Here is a 22,383-nt window from a genome sequence, read left to right as displayed (position 1 = left end):
GTAGTCTATTTCAGCCCGTTGAATGTGACAGTCCCATTAACCAGATCGTAAGTAGAGTATACGCCCTTCAAAAACATGTCGCCTGCGAGCACGTAGTGTACTAATCGTCAGACTCACTCCAATTCCTATGTGGTGAGCTATGCAGGAGGAGAGGGGAGGTGGTGAGGACATGACTCACACTTCGGGTCTGATCCAACTAATCCTGCACACCAGCCCGGCTGGAGCTCGGAACCCCTAATTGTCAGTGAGGAATCTTTTTTTGCATTGTCAATCTAAATGACGCCAGTATGGACAATCCCCTGACAGAGATGTTAGAGTGAAGTCACGTTGAGTTGTAATCTTTTCACTCACACAATATCAGCGTAGTTGATGTCGAACGATACGCCATCGAACGTTAAACTCATCGTATTGTTACTTCCTTGACACGGTAGAACGGGCTCGTCCCCGTACTCTGTGTGAACCCAATAGAGATAACCGTTACCAAAAGCGGCATAGAAATGGTCTTGCCACTGTATGTGTCAATTATGTTGCATGATGAATAAGACCAGATACTCACTGACGGGGGGACATAGAAATCTGTGGTTCTGCAATGGTCAGTATGATGTCATTGTGGGTTATCAAAAGCGAGCCAATATCAACTTGCTTACATCTAAATGTATAAATGTAGGTATACGCATATAAGCAAGGAAATGAAGAGTGCAAAACAAGGTGGTAATGCTCAGAACAAGAAAAACTGACCCAGTGTCAATGATAGTGATAAAGTTGGTGGATAATGTGGTGTCTCCTATCGTCAAAGCGTCCGCCTGTACAGAGTACCAAGCGGGGGAGAAGGCCGAATCTGACTGATTGACCACATGAGCTGTCGATACTTGTTTTGTGAGATCGACATGGGTGCTGCTTGTTAATTCTTCTTCAATCTAAATCATTGACATATAACACTTACTTCTTGTCGACGGAACCCAGGTCCATCTCGCCTGACAGTCAGTTGGGGATGCAGCAATAGGATACATTTACGTACTAGGCTTGGTCGGATCAGGAGAGAGCCAGAATCCTACAGTGGGTGAATCGATCACACCAGCTTCGTACATCGCTATAAGAGGTTGTGTGACTCCAGCATAAGGAACACCGGCCTGATGGTCAAACCATTTCATCATCAATCAAGTAAGTAACTCACTGATAGACCCATTCCCAATATTCCGCTATAGGGGTCAGCTGTTTGCTTCAAGCTGTCGAAAGGAAATAGCTCACCTCATGAATGGCGCTTGTGATTGAAACACATCGTCAATCTCCGTAGCAGCCAAGACGCGGAGGCTGGGCAAGACCAAATCCCCAATGGCGAATGTGACATTGACGAAGCAACCTGAATACACGTTTCCCGCACCTGTTCTTCAGTATGTGACCTCTCGCTGAGCTCCGGGAAAAAATCATCTGTGTGTGAGGAAGGGAGCCGGAGAGGAGGAGCGAGAATGTATGGGAGGAGGAGGTCTGAGAAGGTGGAAGGAGTGTGAAAGACACGAACCATAGCCCAACACCCCTTTTTGGCAATCTCCGTCAGGAATATCGACCGCTGTCACCATACCTGCTGCGATGCAGGTGGCACACGATTTAGCTGCCACCCAAGGGACGACGGAACCTGTATCGGCCTGATATCAGCTCCGTCACAACCTCCCTATCTGTTCCTCACTGTGACGGGAGGAGGAAGAAGACAGTGAACTCACAACCATGGGAACTTCAATGTCATTGATTTTCACCGTTATTACATATGTCATTCCTTCTGAACTACTAGAGTCAAGTGGTTCTGTTCCATGAGTAGCGGAAGGGGCAGGTCCAGAAGAAGAGCTACTGGCATTGACCGAGGAAGCCCCGACGGACGATGAAGAGGGAAAGCTGGACAACGAAGAGACCGAAGATGTGACGGACCAGGGTTGAGAAGAAGAAGCGTTGAAGGCCGATGATACGATTGAGGCGGAGCTGGAAAGACTGTTATTGACTCCGTCTGCTCGTCTGCCCAGTGCAAGAGTGGGTACTGGAGTGGGATGGCCAGGGATGAAGGAAGAAGATGTAATACCGTTATTTACTTGGAATCGTCTGGCTCTTTTGGGAGTGTTTCGGTATCTATGTCCTCTACGAAGAAGAGGTAATCGGATATCTTTAGAGGAAGCTGGGTGGAGATCTCTCCGATGTGAGTCCCCAAGAGATGGTGAATGGTATTTGACACGTTTAAATGGAACTTTTACACTTGATACCGCTGGTAGAATGAGTAGTGTTAGAAAAGTTAGAAAGAGCGTTAGTTGAGAAAAGCAAAGTCGAACCATCTTCTAGATTGATCTTGACTCTTGATGAACTCCAGAGAATAAAGAACGTGATTGTTACAGTCGAGTTGGCGATTGAGTAAAAAGACCGATTGCGGTCGGATGATGACGGTGGAGAGTTTTGTGATCACAACATAATCTTCAGGGTTTCCATGAAGATTGGATAGGTTAACGAGGTTTGTACAACCTGAGAATTGACGAAGGTGATCAAGACGACTCCTTCACAGGCGTAAACCAATCTTTCTATCCTTTTTTCACTTTGTTTAAGGAGACAGGTCACCCCTCAGACGCCGTGTCGAGACACGAATCTCAGACCACCAACCCCATTTCAAGATACGTGAATGAGGGGCAGACGACAAGGGTAGGTGACACTTCGTGAAAGGAGGGTTGGGAATTGCGGAGAGGAAATGGAAAGGAATGTTAGAATGAGACGGTGACAGACTACTCGTCTTTCCCGGGGTGAGATTTGAGAATCGACTTCTCACAAGTCGTGGAACTGCGGAAAGATTGGGACATAAGAGGAATTCGAAGAATGAAAGGGATGATCATGTAAAGATATAGCTGGTGACTAAATGTATTTGATAAGTCGGGTCATCGTGAATGATATGGTATCATACTGTACTCGTACAGTATTTGAAAAACACCCCGGTTAACCGATTGCGTAAGCTATGATATCGTCGATAAAACTTCATGGCACTCACTGAGACGATCCAGATGGAAGTGGAGGTTTATCAATCAGATAACATACAAGCGAGCTTACCGATACGTCCTAGGTCTTATCAACTCTTTCATTCATCTCAACCCCCTCATCTTATGTCCAGATTATTATCACTATCTCCCTCCTTTCTGCACCAGACATGTGACAAGTGAGATCCACTATCTTGGCTTATCGGAGATAGATACCCCTCGAGATGTTGTCACAGATGAGAGAGATCCTTTGTCAGAAATCTTGAAACCAAGTCTGATCATGGCGGTTACGCAACTTGTCGTAATCTGATCTGGCGTACGAGATGTTGAGAGCAAAGGAAGATGGGGTTTGATAAGGACAAGCGAGTGATATCTCGTGATAAGTATGATGTGATGAGCGATAAGGGCCATCTGGGGAGAGAATTGTACAATATAAATAGCTCGTTGCCGAAACCTGGAAGTCATACATTGTTATTCTTTCCTATTGCATCAGCTCATAAGTCATAAACAACAGAAAAGAAGTAAGTCATCAGTAGTGTCTCTCATAATACCTCGAACATGATGATGTAGTCCCGTCGAGATCTTGACGAGATGAAAGAAATCACTGAAATCTGTGGAATGACGAGAAGGTGACACATCTCGATGGAAGAACAGGATGAGGATGAGAATAGCACACTGAGACGTGCTTTGTCACCGTGTATATGTGGCTAACTAAAAGACTCACAATGCCCGGTAGAACACAAGAAAACACATCCAGCAACTCCGGTCGTAGTAGTCAGGTGAGCGTTTTCTCACCTATATCTCCCTGTTCCACTTCTCTTCCTCCTGCTTGATTTCGTCACATTGATTGTTTCGTGTTGATAGGATTGGTTGACGGATCAAGCTGATGAAGTAGAGGACCGACGACAATTTACCCATTTGGGATCCTTCCTCTAGTACCATGCCTGTCGAAATAACGTATGGGGATGGTTCTACGGTGGGTCGCGTTAAGTGACTTTGAAGCTTGCTGACGGGCGTAGGAGATCACCCATGTAAGCACCCAAGGCACATCCAACGGTAACGGTGCCAACGGTAGTAACGGTGCCAATGGTCAAGGCAGTAACGGTAGTACCGGTGGTAGCGGTGCTAACGGTAGCCATTAGAATGCCCATAGGCGTTTCGCTTTTTTGACCTGATCATGAGTAGTTAGACGTCGGAAATGATGAATGAGATATCGAGAGGAGCTCATCTGCGAGACAGAGTTATTGCCTTCACAAAGCAAAAAGATATGGAGAAGAGACAAGAGACGAGGGAATTCTAAGAGATATGACATACATACAACCCTGATCTACCCCTTCTATGAGTACATTGTCAACATTCCACTACTCAGATTCGCTCCTGGAGTAAAGGTACCAGATGCGACGCCTTCACCCATCCGCGTGAACGTTCGAGACGATTTGAGCATGTCGGAATAAGATATCTGAGAAAAAGCGTTCCATCCTGATTCTCGTGGGGGTGAAGTGTTGAGAACAGACAGCAAAGCTTGAGCCAGCCAATAGAATGGGAGAGCCTCTGAGACGTCAACATCGATTATCACAACTGATACAACATTTCTGAGAGTACGAGATCGGCTGAGGAGGAGCGATGTGAAGAAGAAGAGAGAACGACGCTCACCCTCGCAGTAGTTGAGTTTTCCAAATCGGTTTGTGTCTGAACTACTACTCGACGATCGACTCGAAGGATCCAGTCCCGGTGGAGATTCTGAAGTACTGGTTGAAGCTCCCCCTGAAGGAGTAAAAGGGGTAGGAGCAGGACATAACGAGTCAAAGTCCCATCCTTCTCTCCACTGCTCTGTCAGCTTTTACGTGTAAATACGGTAAGTTTAACTGACCCTTTGCAATGCCATACCAAACCGCCCTCTCAGACTTTCTCTTGATACAGGACCAATGTCCGCCCCAGTCTGTGAAAGCATCTTGGTACCCGGTTTCAACCAACTACAATTGACCCACAGATCCGTCAAATCACGCCAGTCACCTCGATCACGTTTCCCCTCTCCAATATCGATAACACCCCGAAGCAACGAGATGATCATCGCCACGCGCGCAAACGGTCCCAGTTCAAACTCACATAACAGGTTCAAGCCTTTGGTGTCTGCCTTCTCGTGCATTTCTTCAAAGCTTCCATAGGTTGGCAGGAAGAAAAGTCGTCGCATAGCTTCGTCTAGTGTCATAACTCGAGCCTCTTTCGCCGCAGCCAACCATTGCTCTGCCGTCTCTGCCCTCCACAGTGCGTCTGTGGCCGGAAGCGGCAGTAAGCACAGTTCGCTGGGCGACAGGATGCATTGGAGGGAGGATTCGAGTGCCGAAATGGTGTCCAAAAGATAGACGAGGAAGGCGGTCCGACGTCGAGTCTCAAGTTGCACCCACCGACGCCAGTACAGGTCCAGATCGTTGGCCGTCGTCGGTTCTTGTGGCAGTTCGATGGTTGTGTTGAAGTGCTCGAGCTCGGTGTTGAAAAAGCCAATCTGTCGAGAGATGTTGACAATCGTACCCAAACCCATGTTGGCTAGCGTTCGTTCGCTCTCGTCCTCACTCAAGAAATACGGCGCGTTGTACAAGATCAAAGCCTGCAGCAATGCCACATTGTACTCCGTCATGAGAACTCCTTGTGCTAAAGAGAACGACTTGACGAGCATGTTCGTCTTCTCATTTCTGACGATCGGGGCGTTGTACCACTCTTCCACCTTTTTCAGATCCTCATCCGTTTGATCCCTGCCACCGGAGATATAATTGTCCGTGTAAATCTGTTCCCATGATTGATTAGGGGTGACGGGTCCGCTGATGAGTTGTTCGTAGTATGTTTGCGGATTGACCCTCTGTCCGTTGATGGTGTAGTTCTTTCTCTGGGCGCCGGTCCTAATGCCACCAACTGTGCACATGGCAAATGCCAGACAAGCAGCGGTGTCGATCAATTTAAAGGTTGGGGTGTGGACAAAAGAGAGGTGATTGAGCACAGTGTGAAAGGTACGATTTGCCATGAGAGACAGTACTCGCAGAGGGGGCAAGGCCCAGTGAGGGATCTGGTAACAACCCGCAAACCGATCGGCGGGAAGGCTAAAGCGGGTCAGTCACATGTTCACTAACATAGCAGGTCACTCACTAGAATTTGCCACTCCTGTTGAGAGGTTCTTCACCCATTCGGTTGCGATACGAAGCATTATCAATACGCAAGATGGGCCGTTCGGGGTTGGGATTAACCCGAGTTTGTGGCACTTCGTATTTCGAGAGCGACTCAAGGATACTCATGACTGTTTGATTGTTGTCCTCGTCCGATTCAGTCGATGGCTGAGCAGCCCCTTCAAGTAATGAGAGACCGAAGGCGGAGGGGGAGAAGAGAGAAGATAATGGGAATGGGGAAGTGGGCCGAGGAGAGGGATGATTGGGAGGCGTCTACTTGTTGGCGTCACCGACGAGACACAAGAGAGATGATCACTTACAGAACCAATCACATCTCCTTCAGCGCCACACTGCCTATGACCACTAGCCCCGCTAGAGAGCCAATTCATCGTTCCGAGAAAATTCCCCATCGACTCTGGCAGCGTATCATTCTGCCCGCTATGGTCGGATGCCGTGCCGGAACTGTCTTTTCGCTGAACATCGGTTGCCTTGTTGGTATGTTCCATCATCATATGGAGAGTTTGCCCCTCATTCCAATCCGGTACTACTCGTTGACCAGCCACGACCGCCGAAGTGTCGGCAGCGGGTAGACCACCGGGGTATGCCATTGACAGCAATGCGGAGGCATCTTCGAGATTATGATACCCCGATTGTTGTTGGAAAATGGGTATGGGTAGTTGGGGCGCGTAATTAATCGTATCGGAGTCTTGGGGGTAATAACCATTATTGATGCCATAGATATCACCATCGTCTAACCCGTGTGGTTGATACGCGGAGTTTTCTCCTGGAAAAGCCCCCTCGTCGTCCTCATCATCGTCGTCATCATCAGACAGCCTGCGCCGCTGTGCTCTTTCGGTACTGCTGCTGCTACTTGCGGGGCGCACACGCTTGGTTCTGGTAGGTGACCTATTGTGCGCATCGTCACGAGAGGCGGATACGGGAACTCCAGGGTAGGCACGAGCGGGTGGCGGTGGAGATTTCGATATCTGGTCAGGTGGGGGAGGAGTAGGATGACATCTTCGACGATGTCGAAGTAAGACATCACTAAGGTGTGAGCTGCATGAAGGAATAAGAAAAGGCAACTTACCTTCTGGCAAATGCTTTACGACAGTCGGCGCATAAAAATGGTCGAACATCTTGATCTGTGCTGTGTCATCATTTATTCGAATGGTTGTCGGTCAAGAGCAAAGGTGAATCTCACTCACGTTTACGCTGATGTCGTTTCAAATACTCCAGTCGACTGTAGAACTGACATGCATAAGTCTCATCGAACCAAATTCTTCATGACGAGTTGAGACTTACTTGATTACAACCAGGAAAAGGACATCCAAACGTTTCTTTTTCCTTGCCATTTTCCCTACCCCTCGCACGGGAAGAAGATGCCAAAGGGGAATCTTCCCCATTGACAGTGACGGCTGATGGACGTCGAGATGGCATTTTCTTTTGAAGAGACACAAGAGTGGAGGTGGAGGTGAACCGATGGCCAATAAGGTTATAGTGTCGAAAAAGGTCGGAAAGCGGACAGCCTCCACACGGGCCTTCTTTTTTCACTTGATGTTGATTCCTTTGCGCTTGTGTTCACTCTGATCGGCCTGACCCAGTTGCACAAAAGGAGCGCGTTGCGTTGAATACGAGGCCTACGAAGTAGACCAAGATCGGGATGTTGAGTGATATAAAGAGATGGATAAAAGAGCCTTTTTTTGGAGAGGCGAGGGGAGAAAGGGGGGGACGAGAAGAGTGGAGGCGCTCCGTCGTAAGCGGAAGAAAGACTGAGGGTGGCGCACGGAATTACCCCCTCGGGATCACAGAGTGTGGCACTTTACGCTCCTTCAAACCCCCTTGAAAGAGAACCGACTTACTCCTCCTCATAACAGTTCTTTTCACCGGCTACACCAGTCATCATGTTCACGACCATCCTCCGTCGGCTCTTGACGTCACAGTCTACTTCCGGCCCTTCCTCTCTCAGACAATGTTTCTGTTCCTCGCATTCCAGAGCACCTACGAACTTTCCCCGCGCACTCACTCGACCACCGCTGGCTTCTACTTACCCTATCACTCGCTCTCAATTTCAACTTCGTACTCTCACCATCTTAGCCACTACCAGAGCTCGACTCCCCATTCTCACATTAGCTCAAGCTCGAGGAATGAAAGTCCGAAGTAGCGTGAAGAAATTTTGTGATGGATGTATGGTGGTTAAACGTAAGGGAAGGGTGTATATCGTGTGCTCCAAAAATCCGAAACATAAACAGGTGCAGTTCTTCCCATATATCAAGCTCCTGAGCTGAAACGAAACAGCGACAAGGATGATTCAGCTCGTCCTTCACATTCCATGCATAATCTACGACTCGTCATCGCCCATTCTCAAATTGTGTTACGGTCACGGATGCTCCATTGCACTGGGAACTCCCTCTTCACCAAAGTATTGACCTGGACCTGCATCCAGTGTCTCCGCGAACTCGTCCCAGGTTGCCCCACCTCGCGTCATATTTCCTGCGATGGTAGGGGTGTTGTCATAACCCCCTTGTTTACCGGTGTCGGACTGAAATTGAGATAATTCTTGTCTCAAATTTTCCATTCCTGTACGTACATCTCCCACTCTGGCTCTAGTCGATTGACCGGCACTTCTGCGTCTTGGATGCAAGGCGTCGAGTTCTCGTTCTAATAGTGTGACCCGCTCTTGCATGTGGGCCATCTCGAAAGTATGACTAGCTTTCATTTGATTGATGGACGTTTGAACAGATAATTTCAGTCTTGCCAACTCATCAGCCATGGTGGAGATGTCTTGCGAGGAGTGACTACTCGGTGCCTGTATCGATGATGACGGGGAAGAAGGACCGTAGGGAGAATTAACACCTGCAAAGTTTGCCGCATTCCCAGGATCGAACGATAGGGAGGTTGAACCGAGATTGGACATATCGTTGAAGTTTGAGAACCCAGAATCGGGAACAGCATCTTGCCCAAAAATGTACGGTATGGTAGGGTCTGACGTACTTCTGACTTGACTGTTCAAACCCATCGGATTGTTTGTATCCATGTTGTCGTAAACGCCAGTACGTCCACTCTTCGCGGTCCAATCTACCGACAAGAATCCCCCTTGCGCGGAAACAGGGGTTTGTAAGTAAATCTGTGACGAGTACGTCGGGTCTGACATGCCCTGAAAATTCGGAGTACCTGGATAAGATCTATCGTCCATTGTGTCCACGTAAGTAGGGAAGGGTGACACAGTGGGGGATTCAGGTGTAGCGGGCGGGTACAGACCTCCTTGGCTCGAAGTTCCATACGAATTACTCGGGTTGGGATTAATCGCAAAGGGAATGTTCGTATTCGAGCTTGTGAAGTCATCATTTCCCTGGGAATGCTGCACATGGCGAATAGGAAGTGTCATTTGAGGCTGATTTGGATTCAACTGTGACCGTTGCACGCCCATGAAGGATGATGAACCCATTTGAGATGGATAGTCATAGTCGGGTTGGGGGTTACTCACTGACCGTTTCTTATTCGGCTGTTCGATATCAGTTTCAGGCGTCAGTGTGTGTTTTTCTCCTTGAGGGATGATAGGTTGATTCCCTGTCTTTTTCATATACTCCCATAATGTACGCAGTCCATCCTAAAGGTTGTCAGTAAATTCCAACAAGATGGGATGAGCGGAAGAACATACAGCGTCAGAGTCGGGTAATGTTTCAAACCATTGTCTTCTTTCAGCGATACCTTTACTAGACATGGTATGTGATGATTGATTAGTTGTAGAGGGGTTGGTTGGGAAGTTCTGTCAATACGAAGAGTGTAAGACATCTGAGAGGGAGATTCATAAGGAGGACGAGGTGAAAGGAGCAAATGATGAGTCGAGTTAGGGATATCACGACATAGCATACGGACAATCAGCGATGGTCTTGACGTTTGAGGAGGAGAAAAGGTGAAAGGAGTTGTTATGATAAGATCGATATTGGGGCTGTTTGCCTCGTTTTCCTAGATACAAACTACTTACGCTGCGATCAATGCGAAAGATGCAGGATGGGCGATTGATGTCTCAACACATGTTTCCGTCAGGGATCAGGGAGTTGTCATGGTCTGGACTTGAGTGGGGATTCCAAACATCCTCTCCCTCCCACCCTGTATCACAATCATCGTAACGATCGTCGTCAAGCCGAACCGAGCCGTAGTCAACCACCCTTGATGTCATGACGACCAAGCGAGCAAGCGAGCAGCATGCAGCATGTGCTGTATTCTGGCAACTGCGAGCTCAGGAGACTCAAGTGAAAGTACAGTAAGTACATCATGTAGTCATATGATCTTATGACGCAATTTCAATCCGAAATCCCGGGCATAACTCCTCCGGACCGGTCACTCCGAACAACACCACCCCCTCAACTTTCAAAACGTCACTGGGGCTCCTCTGTCCTCTTTTCAACTCCAACCCATCTTGTGCAAGATATAAAACCTGTCAAACTGGTTATCATTTTTCCAAAGGACAAATCTGTAAGATGAACAGATTTTCCCCATTACCAAGATTATACCGACAATCTGTCCTTCGACCCTTACCACGATTATCACTTGTGACAGCGAGAAGATTTGCAACGAAGGGATCTGATCATCCTACAGAGGACAAACCCAGGTCTCCTACAGAAGGAAAAGCAGTGGCTGAACATGCTAAGCTTGATGAAGGTGCTAAATCTGGTGTTAGTGAAGAAGTTTTAGGTGAGGGATTTCTTCATTCCTCTTTACTCGTTCTCCTCTCTACCCCATCACTTGGAGGAGTTTTGCTCGTTTGATTGTCCAGGGGATGATTGATGGTCCTTTGAAAAGGAAACATCAATTTGGATGACGAGAACTTCTACTTTTCAGATTCTCAATTTGATCATGAGAAGAGAGGAAGAGAGTAAAAAGAGAAAATCTCAAAATATGGACTGATACTAAACTTTAACAGCCCCATTACAAAACATCCCTACACCAGAATTATTTTCACTCAAAAACCGAACTATAATCGTGACAGGTGCCGGTAGAGGTTTAGGTCTCACTTTAGCTCACGGTTTTATCGAATCAGGTGCCCATGTCCGAGCTATCGATATATTATCAAAACCGACTGAACCTTATTGGTCAACAGCATCTTCATTAGCCTCTTCAAAAGGTCTTACATTAGAATATCATAATCTCGATATAACTTCAGAATCATCAACATCAAAAACATTTTCTAAATTATTCTCTTCAGCTCCTTCCAACGCACCGATAAGAGGATTATATATATCAGCAGGTATAAATCATTTTCTTCCCGCAGAAGAATTTTCAGCCGAACAATTTAGAAGAGTTATAGATATAAATCTTACTGGAACATTTATAAGTGCTCAAGCTTTTGCTAAAGAATGGTTTAAGAAATATGGTGATAAAGGTGAAATATTAAAAGCAGGGGAAGGTGCTAGTATTGTTTTTACGGGAAGTATGAGTGGACATATAGCCAATGCTGGTTTAATGTGTGCTCCTTATGGTGCTAGTAAAGCTGGGGTAAATCAATTGGTAAGGAATTTAGCTATGGAATGGAGTAAGAAAGGGATTAGAGTCAATGTGAGTTCTTCAACTGTTTTTGGTAATGAAGAAAGGATAAAGACTGATCGTTAGTCACTCTCGCCAGGATATGTGAGTTTGAAAGATCAGATCCATCATTACCACATTTCTGGAACTCATACGTATACTCTCCTTCCCATGGCACTGGGAGATTCCTTTTTTATATACTCGAGCTCCCCTTTCAAGCCTCAGGATCCAGCTGGATACTATTCGAACTCGATACATGTGTTGATAATTGATCTGGCGATAGTCTGTGGCAGGTCTAGGAGGAAATCAGGAGACAGACGAGCTGGTACTGACCAATAGATTCAAACCACTTTGAACAACGCCGTTCTTGCAGAACACCCAGAGTATACAGATCTATGGGTCTCTCAATCCCTCCTGGGGAGATTATCAACAGCGGATGAGTTTAGAGGTGAATCCATTTTGCCTGATCTACATCTCGTTCTCCTCTTCTCATTCTCATCAGTCATTCCGTCAGCCGCGATACTGATAGAGTGAGAAGTAGGGATCGAAATCAGTGTCTCAAGGAGAGACGACTGATCTTCAGGCCCAGCAACTTTCCTCCTATCAGACGCAAGTTCATTCATGACTGGTGCGGATATCATAAGCGATGGTGGTCATACTGCCACCTAGAAACTCCCTGCTCGGTTCCATTTTGATCAGCAGGTCACTCATATGGCAGAGTGTGAGGAGGAGAGAAGACATCTTGTTGAAAGTAAGCGGAGAGGAGTAAAGTGAGAAAGAGTAGGAAACTATCGTGCTTGATTTAAATCGGACAATTATCACGTAAATACACGAGCGTCATAGACCTTTAAAATGCATGTCAAGACTTAATTTAACCCTCTTCATCTGTCGTTTGTCATTCTTTCGCCATTTCAAACAATCCCCTTTTCGTTTATCCTCTTACAATTCTTTCTGCGGGTTCTTTTGCGAATGATCAGGCAGAATCAGGAATGTCGGGGATATCCTCTGTAGCAGGATCGACGTGTTCTTCTTGTGTTGTATCGTTGACAATGGGGCTTATTACACCATGACTATCATCTATCTTGAGGTCGTTCAGAGGGAGACTCTCAGCAGCATCTTGAGGTTCATTTTTCATGATATCATTCCCTTGTTCATTATCCCCCTTGCCAGTAACCTCATTTCCTACAGCGGGATTCCCTTTTTCCGACCCCGGCTCCTGCTCTTTCTCTTCGCCCTCCTCATCTTTCCGTACATCCGAAGTTTCTCCACTGATCTCCTGGGCCTCGGCAACCTCCCCATTCGTCTCCTGCTTTGACCCGCCTTCCTCAACCTGCACTGCCTCCCCTTCCTCATCTCTTTCTTCCTCAACAGGCTTTGCCTTCTCTCTGGCTCCTGCTAAACCGATCCTCCCAATCGGACTGTTTCCCACCGGTGGTGTCTGCTCCGGACGAACCGCCTTCTCTCTGGCCGCTGCTAATCCCAACCGTCCGATCGGTGATCTCCCTACTGCCGGTGTTTTTTGGATATCCGACGGCACTTTCCCCAGCGATTTCTTGGAACTCAAAGCCGTCGCTGATGCGTTGCTATTACCATTGATCTTCGTAGTGGGCGAAGTGGGCGACTTAGAAGGTGTCTTCCCCGACGACATACTGTTCGATACATTCCTCAACGATGTTACTTTATTCGAAGGTGAGTTTGTCGATTTGTCCGTTTTAGGCGAAACGTTCGCTGCTCTGGCTCTTGATGCTGCTGTACCTTGTAAAAGTCTAGATCCTGTCGTAGACTGTTTGCTTGTGGTAGGCGAAGTTGGTTGTGATATCTTGACATCTTGCTCAATAGATTTACGTGGGGCAGGACGAGAAGCGGAAGAGATTCTAGAACCTGCATTCCGACCTAGTGACATCGTGTTACTTGGTGTTGATTTTCTCTTCTCTTCAGAAGAATGAGCTGGACGTTGTTTAGCTAAGAAAGAAGCGGTAGGTTTTGAAGGAGTTCCAGTTAAATGAGGTCTGAGAGGGGGAGGAGAGGTGATTCCACCGACAGTTGAAGCTGAAGGAGAACGATGTCGAGGTCCAGTCATATTAGGTACCAACCTTGATGTCTGAGGTATTTTGGGTTGACGGACGGAACTTATCGAAGGAGGTTTTATGGGTGAATCTTTTGGAGTTGAAGAGATTCCAGGATGTGGAGTTGTTGTGGAAGAGGAAAAGTTCTTGGGACGAGAAACCACTCGTGAAGTTGTCGTAGGAGATTTAGCTGGTTGACTAGGTGATATCGGGTTTGATTTTTTAATCTGGTTTGTAGGTGAAGTTGGGGATACAGCAGCAGTAGTAGTAGTATTGCGTTGAGGGGATTTCGTTATAATTGACGGTTGATTCTTTTGAGTCGTGTTTGACCCAACGATAGGTTTATGTACTACTCCTCCTGTTGTGGTTTTTGTAGCTATTGGTGAAGAAGGTTTTCGTGGAGAATCCTTGACATTCGAAGAAGGTTTAATTGATTTTGTCTGGTTTATCGATTGAGAAAGTGTAGGAGGTGCGTTATCAACGTGTTCTTTCTGTGATGGTTCATGTGATGGTGTAATGTTCGTAATCTCAGCTACCTTTTCATCCCCTTCATTGATCTTCTTTCCGCCTGACAATTCTTGCGGATCTTTCAATATCTCCATCTCCATAGCTTCATCTTTGATCCCTGCAACACCTCCATGAAGATCAGGGGACATTCCACTTCCCGTGGGAGCAGGACTCAAAGAGTCTATACTGGGAGCGAAACCAAAACTAGAACTACGACGAGAAAAACTACCACTTGATCTAGGTCCCTTGGATGCTTCTCTTGCTTGAGCGTCTCGATCTCTATCTGCAGCAGTTTGGAAACGGGCGACGAGGGCGGAAACCTAAGTAAGATCAGCGATGGTCGTTTTCGTTTTTGGACATTGCACAAAATGGTAATTATTTGGCTCACTTCTCTGACTCTTCACCTCCAGTATCTCATTCTTTTGAGCAGGTAGAGGGTGAAGTGAACAGAGTAAACACTTGAGATAATGTGATAGATGGAATGGAGGTAAATGGTAAAGAAGTGTGGAACTCACACTGCCTTGGGAACGTTCGACAGGGAGGGGCATGTTGAATACAGGGACAGAAGATCAGCGTGAAACCCCTCGATGTTTTAGATAAACAAAGGTTTGGGCGAGTACATATACGATAGTAAGCTTATAAGATTCAAGTTGGGAAAGACAAGTCTAAGGTAAGTCAAGATAAGTGTAGTGATCCCTTTGTGTCTCAAAGGTGGAGATGGACAAGTTAGTATGGGATCTGTTCTGTGGCACATTCCACTCATCTCCTTCAATGTGGCATTTGACACAAAATCACATCATCGTCCAAAGTTGATTATCCGCATGACCCAGAACCAAACAAAGATATAAAGTATAATCGGACATTGTCTATGAACCGAAAGAGAACCAGAGAGAACAGTAGTAACACCACCTTGTGTTCCATCAGGTACACTGATACTTAGTTTTCACTCGGCACGTCATGAAGAGGAAACAACTCACGATGTATTAGGAGCGGGAATGGTGAATGTTCCACTTGAAGAGATGACGTTGATTGTTCCTGAGACTAAAGTAGGTGCATTTGTTGATATTTCCGAAGAACTTATCGTGGATGGTAAGGGGTTGATGGTATCTGATTGTAGGATGATAGAGGCTGAAGAAATGATTTGCTTAGAGGTGGTAGCAGGGATCAAGGACGTGTCAGTGGAGATGAAGGTGGGTGTGGTTTTAGTCGTAGTGAGATGACTCGTACTGGTACTGGTGGTACTACTTGGCGTAGAAGGTTTCAAGCTGCAGGTGAGTTGAGTTTCAGAGATATTGAACTGTGGCGGTCTTGAAGATGAGTGTCATGAAGAGAGAAGGGTGACCTACGGTGTTCCTTCAACGACGAGAAAGTCAATTCCGAAGTCTAACTTGTCAGCATATGAGATAGGCTTAGCTGATGGTTTCCGCTTCCTCCGTAAACAAAGCTATGTCTCTTTCATTCCCACCGAAGCTCGAGTTTCATGTGATGTCTACGAGCCATGGGCGAGAGATGAGACGGCTCACTGAAGAGGAACAAAAGCCATTGAGGATATAAAGATCGTATGAAAAGTGATATCGAACGGAAGATAAAGGTGTGAGCAGTCAGACTCACAATCATTAGCATACCCGTTCGTCACTTCCCCAGCATTCAACCAACATTCATTAGTCATAACCAAAGTATGTTCTCCTTCTGATAACCCTGATGAACTGAAAAGCGGTACCTGAAACAATTGTTCTCCTGTGGTCATTGAAGATGCGTAAAGTTTATCTCCTCCGTCTACCATTGTGGAATAATATCCATGACTGTTTATGAGTAGGGTATTCTTTCTCATCATTATCACATTTACTTCGTTTGCCGAAATCACTTTCCAAACGACTAAAATCATATGGATTTATCTATCAATCTAGTGAAACTCAAAATCAATATCTCTCTCGTGAACCATCTTGTGCATCTTACATTCGGGATAGTTGAGAAGAAGACAGTAGCTCGACATATGATTAGGACAGTAAAAATGACCCACTTGAATCTCTTCGCACCGAAAAGCCAAATATCTTGTCCTTGCCAAGTAAAAACCGCATAATCTCCTGAAGTATTGGAAGCATGTCCACCCCCTCCGCTATACCGGTATGCATCTGGATCTCCTTTTCGATTCAACCTTTTGATTCTCAAGCGGCATATAAGAAGATACTCACCAGTATAATCCGTTGTCCATGCTCCGAAATACGAGATATAACCAGAATCATCCTGTAGAGTCACATTGGTCCGGCTCATTCCTTTTTTCCTATTCTCATCTTCCTACATTCAGCTCCTAACACCGATTCACTCGATACCAGCGTCCACGATGTTCGCCTCAACAAATGTTCTAGTTAGGAGAAACAAACAAAACGTGTCCTGAGGGTAAGAGTACTCGTGTTGGTCGTTCAAGACAGCTGGACTGGATCAGGCGTTAGAAACAGATGGGATATAGTCGATTAGATGTGTAGTGGGGCGTCAAGATGAGATATGTATCAGATGAGCGACTGCGTAAAAGGTATTCTAAGTTTCGCCGTTTGTGACAGACAGCTGGGGGGTAAGTTTAGGAAGTCAAAGGATCACTAAGTAACTCTCCGTCTTTGAACGAAGATGTCAAAGGGCCATCGATACGTTGTTTGAGAAGCGTGAGAAGATCAGTGAGCTCCTTTGAGTCATCTGCTCCTTGTGCCGACTTTAGTCAGTCATCCATTGAGGGGGACAAGGGAGGATTGTAAGTGTCGCTACTTTGATATGACACAGACAAAGATGTCCCTCCTTCGCCCGGCTTGAAGACCGGCAAGGAGGTATTCTGGGCGCTCGTGAGTTGGAAAGGTTTTTTTCGGTGAGCGAATTGAGACGGATACAAGGATCCAAGGGGTAAAGGACTAAATCAAATCGTGGGAATGTCCATACCACCTAAAACACCGGTACACACGTTGATCCCCCTTTCACGAAATGTTTGAAAGGCCGCTCATCTTTCTCAACCCAGCAAGACATCTAAAGATGATTGCTCAGACTTGGTATCACCATCAAAAGAACGAATAGTAGTAAAAATATTGTGATTGGTGGTCTTGATCGATGGGCAGTGTTGAGAATATGATCTGTGACGCTGGTCAAGTCTATCGGCCTGTATCATCAGCATGTCAGCCCATGTGCCTTGCAACGGGTAGCTTACGCGGTTTTGGGCGGCTGCGCCCATAGTGGAGTTGAAATGGTAGGAGATTGTTCAGACATTCCAGATTTCTGGCTACCCCGAGAAGTGGAGACCGAGGAGGGAGAAGTCGATGAAGAAGTTTTCGAAGGCAATTTCGATGTTGAACTGCTTGAGGAGCTTGATTTAGCTGCGGTGGATGACGTAGATGAACTTTGAATGATGCTGCTCACTATCAGCCAGAACAATTTGAAGGAAAGCAAATTGAAGGACTGACGGAGTACCATGTACTTGAATAAAGTCGATATCGACATCTAAATCATTAGCCTTGAAAGAGCAGACAAAGCATGAGTAAAGATCTCACAGACGTTCAATTGCCCATCTGTCGTACGTGTTGGATCTTTCCAGCATTCATTCGTGAGGACAATAGTATGAAGACCGTCCGAAAGTCCAGTCCCGTTGAAAATGGGGTATTGATATTGTTGGGTTTCAATATGTCGTCCATCATAATACACTTTGTCCCCCGAGTCGAGAGAGACAGAGTACCAACCATGACTATTTCACTTTAGTACAATCCCCAGGTGGAAGTAAGTTTGATTACTCACTTGAAACGCCTAGCGCCGTGGATCACAATATCAGTGCCGGTCCATGACAACGATGCAGAGTCGCCGGTGGTATTGCTACAGTGGAAGTTGGCCGAAGAATATCTGGTAACCTCTGGGTCACGTGGAGCAGGGTCTGTTTGTCTTGTCAGCTGAGCAATTCGGGGTATATAACAAAAGACGTACTTGAATATGTGTAAGCCCAATTACCCGTATATGAAATGTATGGAGAATTGTCTTCCAGGAGCAAAGTGCGATTTGACATGGTTGAAGGGATGAAATCATGAAGGGGTATTGCTTCTCAAATGAATAATGAAATCCCACATTCCCATCAAATTTCTACCGAAGAGGGAGAACGGTAGTCGCTACTGGTTCACAAAGGGGAAACAGAAGGTAGTGCGTCGGTCACGACGAGCATGATGATCAAGGGGGCATGTCTTGGGGCAGTGTGGACTGAGCCTTTGACACTCCTTTCTTCCTTACTGCCTTGGGCACGAATTGTAAGCTGCTCATCAATGACGCAGTGAGATCTTCCATCTGAATATCGGGATTTTCGTCAATATTGTTAAAAGGGTATTGATGATGTCGCGTATGACTGAGATCTTGGTCTGGTCGATCGGGCTCAGGATGATATTTTCGAGGACGTATCATACTGAGAGCGAGACCGTCTTGCTGTGCAATCTGGTTCAACTAATTACGGTCAGCTCTATGTATGGACAACCAGAGCTCACGCCATGGTTCGTGACTGAGAAGAAATATTGTTCGGGATATTCTGTCTGATCAGCCAAAGCTCTCGTTGACTCTCGAAAGAGATCCAAACTTACTATGTTTATCGATCAAATGACGACGTCTCTTCTGTGGATTGGCAAACTTCCTGTCACATTGATCTCGAGGTAGAAAACATTCGAACTGTCTCTTCAGCCTCAAGTTTAATTGGTGTTTTGATTTCAGACGACATACGATCTTTTCTCCTTTATTCTTTCTTTCCCGGGCTAATGGATCATGTGTTTCTATTCTATGCTATGCGTCAGCTGAAGACGAGGTATACGGAAAAGCGGAGTGACTTGAACGTACTAAATCTAACAATCGTGCTTCTGGAAATACCTTCTCACAAGATCGTAGTAAAGCCTCTCCGCGTTTACTTGCAAAACTCTCTGGCACTCGTGTGGTAGTCGCAGATCCAGAGGTCTTGTCATCCTGCTTGACCTTGATGGGATGATGACAAATCCATCTATGAAAATTCTCTTGATGTCTCTCTAGCTCTTCAAGAGTAACGTAGGAGGTAGTCGTCTCCGGTTGAGAACAAGTTGGGGGAAGAGTACATATGAAATCGAGGGTTGTATGAGGAGAGGCGCGATGATATTTCGGTGGAGGGGTGAGAGACGGGGATCCAGGGGTGGTTTCGTTAGATGAGTCAGATTCTTCAGATTCACTCTCTTCAGGTCGAGCTCGTTTTCTATGTTCTTGGTGGTCCATGCTATGAGCTACGACATAGAGTAATGGTCAAAAACTTGGAGGTATGGGTGTTCTCTAAGCTCAGTTACTTTAGGTGGACCTTCTCCACTTTGGCGGAAGAGGAAGAAGTAGTGCCACATTGGATAACCCCGATCTCACTCATACCATCCATGCTCTTGGCCGATGCACGAGTGAGGTGTCCCCTCCCCTCCCCTTCTATCTATACCTTTCCTATCCCTTCAACAACCCGAATCAGAGGTATGTTCACAATCTCCTTATCATTTGTCCCTCTTTCTCTACTACTTCTCAGCCTTCATGTGATTATTTCAAAACTTTGATGAGTCCCGGTACTCAAACACTTCCGATCGACTTCCACTGACCACCAGACCATCATGTCCACCATAGCCGAGCTATGTCCCGTCTACGCCCCTTTCTTCGGTGCCATGGGCTGTGCCAGCGCCATAATCTTCACTTGTATCGGTGCAGCGTGAGTCTTTTCTCTCTGAATCTCCCGTGTTTCGCTGATGATGAAAGATATGGTACTGCTAAATCAGGTGTTGGGATTTCAGCAATGGCCGTTTTACGTCCTGACCAAATGATGAAATGTGTCGTTCCAGTCGTCATGGCTGGTATCATTGGTATTGTCAGTGTTCTTTATATTCCCAAGATATTTTGACTGATGAAAAGTACGGATTAGTAGTATCTGTATTGATATCTGGAGATCGTGAGTTCACCCTGTTCACACACTCTCATATTCTGCTGTGTTCATAAAGGAGGGTATGCAAGTTGTAAGGTTGGTGACCAGTTGAAAGAGTTATGGAATGAAACAGGCCGAACAGATGGAATGTAGAAGAATAACTGACATTTTAGTCACATCCCCGATGCCTTTATACACCGGTTTCATTCAACTCGGAGCAGGATTATCAGTCGGGTTAGCCGGTTTAGCAGCTGGTTTCGCAATTGGTATCGTTGGTGATGCCGGTGTGAGAGGTACAGCTCAACAACCAAGGTTGTTCGTTGGTATGGTGAGTTTATTCAAACTCCACTGATAGAATCATCATTGAGCGGTTCAGATTTTGATCCTCATTTTCGCAGAAGTCTTGGGATTGTATGGCCTCATTGTGGCTTTGATTCTCAACACCAACTCGAGTGTCGATTACACCGTGAGTCTCCGTTGTCTCATCGGACCAGAAGCGCTGATGTAAAGTGCACCATTTCACAGTAGGAGACACGACATTGGAAAGATGGTTCACAAAACAGTTCTTCACATGTACCACGGCACTCGGTATGCAGGTGTGGTCGAGGATAGATACTGGAATAGTGCACGGCGCTAATGCATGTGGTGTAGCCTCTCTCAATTGGTGGTGTGATCTTACTTGATACCTGGACCTCTCAGAGCAGTCGTATGATGTTTGCCCTGACAGCTCGGTCACTTCATGTCCGTGTCTTTGAGTGCGATTACTGATAGGGTTTTCCGCTTGGGTGACAACCAGCAAGAACGGTCCTCAGCCGGACTGGAGCATGGAGCAAAACTGATCAGCAATAGTATGTCAACTAAAGTCGGACAATGAGTCAGGGTCCATCATCTTTTCCAGCTTGTCAGTCGCTTGCCAGGGGCAGATGGAAGAAATTCCGAAGAACCGCAATCTCACATAAAACAATAGCAGATCAGCAACACGTCCATTCTATGCCATATATTCCATCGACCATGTACTTTTTCAAACTGTTACCGCTCCTTTGCCTTTGTAACCTTCGGAAGAGATACCATGCTGTTTGTCAGTGTCAAATAGCTGACACAAACAACACCGAATGGACATGACACGTCTCCTTTGGACAATAATCATGATACATATGAGTAACAGGGACAATGGAGAAGATGTGGATACAAACTCACGATAGGGTTGGAGTTCTGTGCTCGGAGATATTCATTGGTCTGTTCTTGGTATTCCCTCGTCATGGTTTTAGGAAGAGGGGGTGCTGTTAATGAGCTTTGTTCAAGATGTGTTTCGCAGGACACTTTCTCTCTCCAGGACACTGAATGTTGGTGATGGAATGGGGAATGATGAGAGTGTGGGAGGTAAACTGTAGAGTATTTGTATTTATGTATGTTTCTTCTTGAAAGGAAAGAGAGGGTGGGGAGCTCATGTGTTCGAGTATATGAAATGTTTACTGACCTTGCGAACGAACAGCATAGAAGATAGCAATAGCTACACCTACGCAACCTGCCACACCACCAATGACACGCATAGCATTACCAGGATGATGAATGGGGGCCCTAGGTCCATGAGGTCCAAAAGCGACAAAGTAGGCTGTTGGTGGGATTTCAATATCAAATGGATCATTCCACACAGTGAATACACAAAAGTCGAACAAGGTGTTAAGAAGAGTATGAGAGTGTAGGATTTGTTAGCGTAAAGTCAGGAAGACGGGAGAGGAAAGGATAGGAGTCATAATTGATATGTGGTTAGCGATGTTTCCTTTACTAAAGTTTTGAAATTCCTATATGTTATTCCGAATGGATTTTACCGAGAAATGATATGAAGTTGAGGTATGTGGTATGTGATATCTTCAAAATTCCATGTACATACTTCCCCCCTTTCTCTACGTCACCACCTGTATCACACCCTCAGAAAACCATGTCAACGACGAAGATGGAATGTTTAAGAAACCAATGGTATATGGATTTTCCATATTACATATCAGTCATATCATAGAGTCTGGTCACAGAATACAGAATGGAAAGGTAGGATAGTCATGCTTATGGAAAAAAAGCCTTGTTCGGGAAAACTTCGCCGACGAGAACCTATTTCAGCCCTTAAGAAAAAAAAAGACTCACCAGCTTTCTTCTCATCAATAGTCAACTCCTTCCAATCTTTCTTTTGCAAACTTTCTAATTGTTGATACACTTCATAT

General features: G+C 46.0%; 10 protein-coding genes across 10 annotated transcripts in view; 4 read left to right on the top strand and 6 right to left on the bottom strand.

The window, feature by feature from the left end:
* Positions 1–4,335: 4,335 nt before the first annotated feature.
* TREMEDRAFT_63728 (uncharacterized protein) lies at positions 4,336–7,591 on the bottom strand (the record flags this gene model as incomplete). The annotated part of the gene is made up of 8 exons (XM_007006067.1): positions 4,336–4,550; positions 4,653–4,824; positions 4,870–6,091; positions 6,138–6,427; positions 6,475–7,198; positions 7,242–7,296; positions 7,360–7,402; positions 7,457–7,591. 8 exons carry the CDS (start codon positions 7,589–7,591, stop codon positions 4,336–4,338), a joined length of 2,856 nt encoding a protein of 951 aa, XP_007006129.1.
* A 464-nt stretch (positions 7,592–8,055) lies between these two features.
* On the top strand, positions 8,056–8,439 carry TREMEDRAFT_32941 (uncharacterized protein; the record flags this gene model as incomplete). The annotated part of the gene is made up of 1 exon (XM_007005940.1): positions 8,056–8,439. One exon carries the CDS (start codon positions 8,056–8,058, stop codon positions 8,437–8,439), a length of 384 nt encoding a protein of 127 aa, XP_007006002.1.
* A 92-nt stretch (positions 8,440–8,531) lies between these two features.
* TREMEDRAFT_63727 (uncharacterized protein) lies at positions 8,532–9,875 on the bottom strand (the record flags this gene model as incomplete). The annotated part of the gene is made up of 3 exons (XM_007006066.1): positions 8,532–9,560; positions 9,639–9,761; positions 9,813–9,875. 3 exons carry the CDS (start codon positions 9,873–9,875, stop codon positions 8,532–8,534), a joined length of 1,215 nt encoding a protein of 404 aa, XP_007006128.1.
* A 492-nt stretch (positions 9,876–10,367) lies between these two features.
* Positions 10,368–12,346, top strand: TREMEDRAFT_69428 (uncharacterized protein; the record flags this gene model as incomplete). Its single annotated transcript, XM_007006195.1, has 5 exons — positions 10,368–10,418; positions 10,735–10,849; positions 11,079–11,710; positions 12,017–12,125; positions 12,261–12,346. 5 exons carry the CDS (start codon positions 10,368–10,370, stop codon positions 12,344–12,346), a joined length of 993 nt encoding a protein of 330 aa, XP_007006257.1.
* Positions 12,347–12,650: 304 nt separating this feature from the next.
* Positions 12,651–14,798, bottom strand: TREMEDRAFT_63725 (uncharacterized protein; the record flags this gene model as incomplete). Its single annotated transcript, XM_007006065.1, has 2 exons — positions 12,651–14,570; positions 14,766–14,798. The coding sequence occupies 2 exons, from the start codon at positions 14,796–14,798 to the stop codon at positions 12,651–12,653; spliced, it is 1,953 nt and encodes a 650-aa protein (XP_007006127.1).
* A 248-nt stretch (positions 14,799–15,046) lies between these two features.
* On the bottom strand, positions 15,047–16,033 carry TREMEDRAFT_63724 (uncharacterized protein; the record flags this gene model as incomplete). Its single annotated transcript, XM_007006064.1, has 4 exons — positions 15,047–15,179; positions 15,228–15,515; positions 15,597–15,633; positions 15,862–16,033. 4 exons carry the CDS (start codon positions 16,031–16,033, stop codon positions 15,047–15,049), a joined length of 630 nt encoding a protein of 209 aa, XP_007006126.1.
* A 1,083-nt stretch (positions 16,034–17,116) lies between these two features.
* TREMEDRAFT_57358 (uncharacterized protein) lies at positions 17,117–17,904 on the top strand. The gene is made up of 4 exons (XM_007006042.1): positions 17,117–17,389; positions 17,438–17,638; positions 17,691–17,727; positions 17,778–17,904. Exon 2 carries the CDS (start codon positions 17,474–17,476, stop codon positions 17,630–17,632), a length of 159 nt encoding a protein of 52 aa, XP_007006104.1. The 5' UTR covers positions 17,117–17,389; positions 17,438–17,473; the 3' UTR covers positions 17,633–17,638; positions 17,691–17,727; positions 17,778–17,904.
* A 697-nt stretch (positions 17,905–18,601) lies between these two features.
* Positions 18,602–19,520, bottom strand: TREMEDRAFT_57357 (uncharacterized protein). The gene is made up of 4 exons (XM_007006041.1): positions 19,090–19,520; positions 18,976–19,035; positions 18,840–18,924; positions 18,602–18,787 (listed from the first exon to the last, which is right to left on the bottom strand). The coding sequence occupies exons 1-4, from the start codon at positions 19,489–19,491 to the stop codon at positions 18,702–18,704; spliced, it is 633 nt and encodes a 210-aa protein (XP_007006103.1). The 5' UTR covers positions 19,492–19,520; the 3' UTR covers positions 18,602–18,701.
* Positions 19,521–19,706: 186 nt separating this feature from the next.
* TREMEDRAFT_72030 (uncharacterized protein) lies at positions 19,707–20,826 on the top strand. Its single transcript, XM_007006194.1, has 7 exons — positions 19,707–19,728; positions 19,857–19,957; positions 20,005–20,113; positions 20,158–20,194; positions 20,341–20,495; positions 20,544–20,633; positions 20,678–20,826. Exons 2-7 carry the CDS (start codon positions 19,863–19,865, stop codon positions 20,693–20,695), a joined length of 504 nt encoding a protein of 167 aa, XP_007006256.1. The 5' UTR covers positions 19,707–19,728; positions 19,857–19,862; the 3' UTR covers positions 20,696–20,826.
* A 271-nt stretch (positions 20,827–21,097) lies between these two features.
* TREMEDRAFT_74318 (uncharacterized protein) overlaps positions 21,098–22,383 on the bottom strand; it is a gene marked incomplete at its 5' end in the record, with an annotated part of 1,506 nt that continues 220 nt past the window's right edge. The window contains 4 exons of the mRNA XM_007006193.1: positions 21,098–21,239; positions 21,365–21,447; positions 21,645–21,779; positions 22,307–22,342. Of these exons, the coding sequence (XP_007006255.1) occupies positions 21,189–21,239; positions 21,365–21,447; positions 21,645–21,779; positions 22,307–22,342 (305 nt within the window). The 3' untranslated portion in view covers positions 21,098–21,188. The remainder of the gene's footprint in view (positions 21,240–21,364; positions 21,448–21,644; positions 21,780–22,306; positions 22,343–22,383) is intronic.

This window comes from Tremella mesenterica (assembly GCF_000271645.1).
Source record: "Tremella mesenterica DSM 1558 unplaced genomic scaffold TREMEscaffold_9, whole genome shotgun sequence".
NCBI classification, from domain to species: Eukaryota; Fungi; Basidiomycota; class Tremellomycetes; order Tremellales; family Tremellaceae; genus Tremella; species Tremella mesenterica.
Note: the sequence above shows the minus strand (reverse complement) of the source record. Positions and strands in the feature narration are given on the sequence as shown.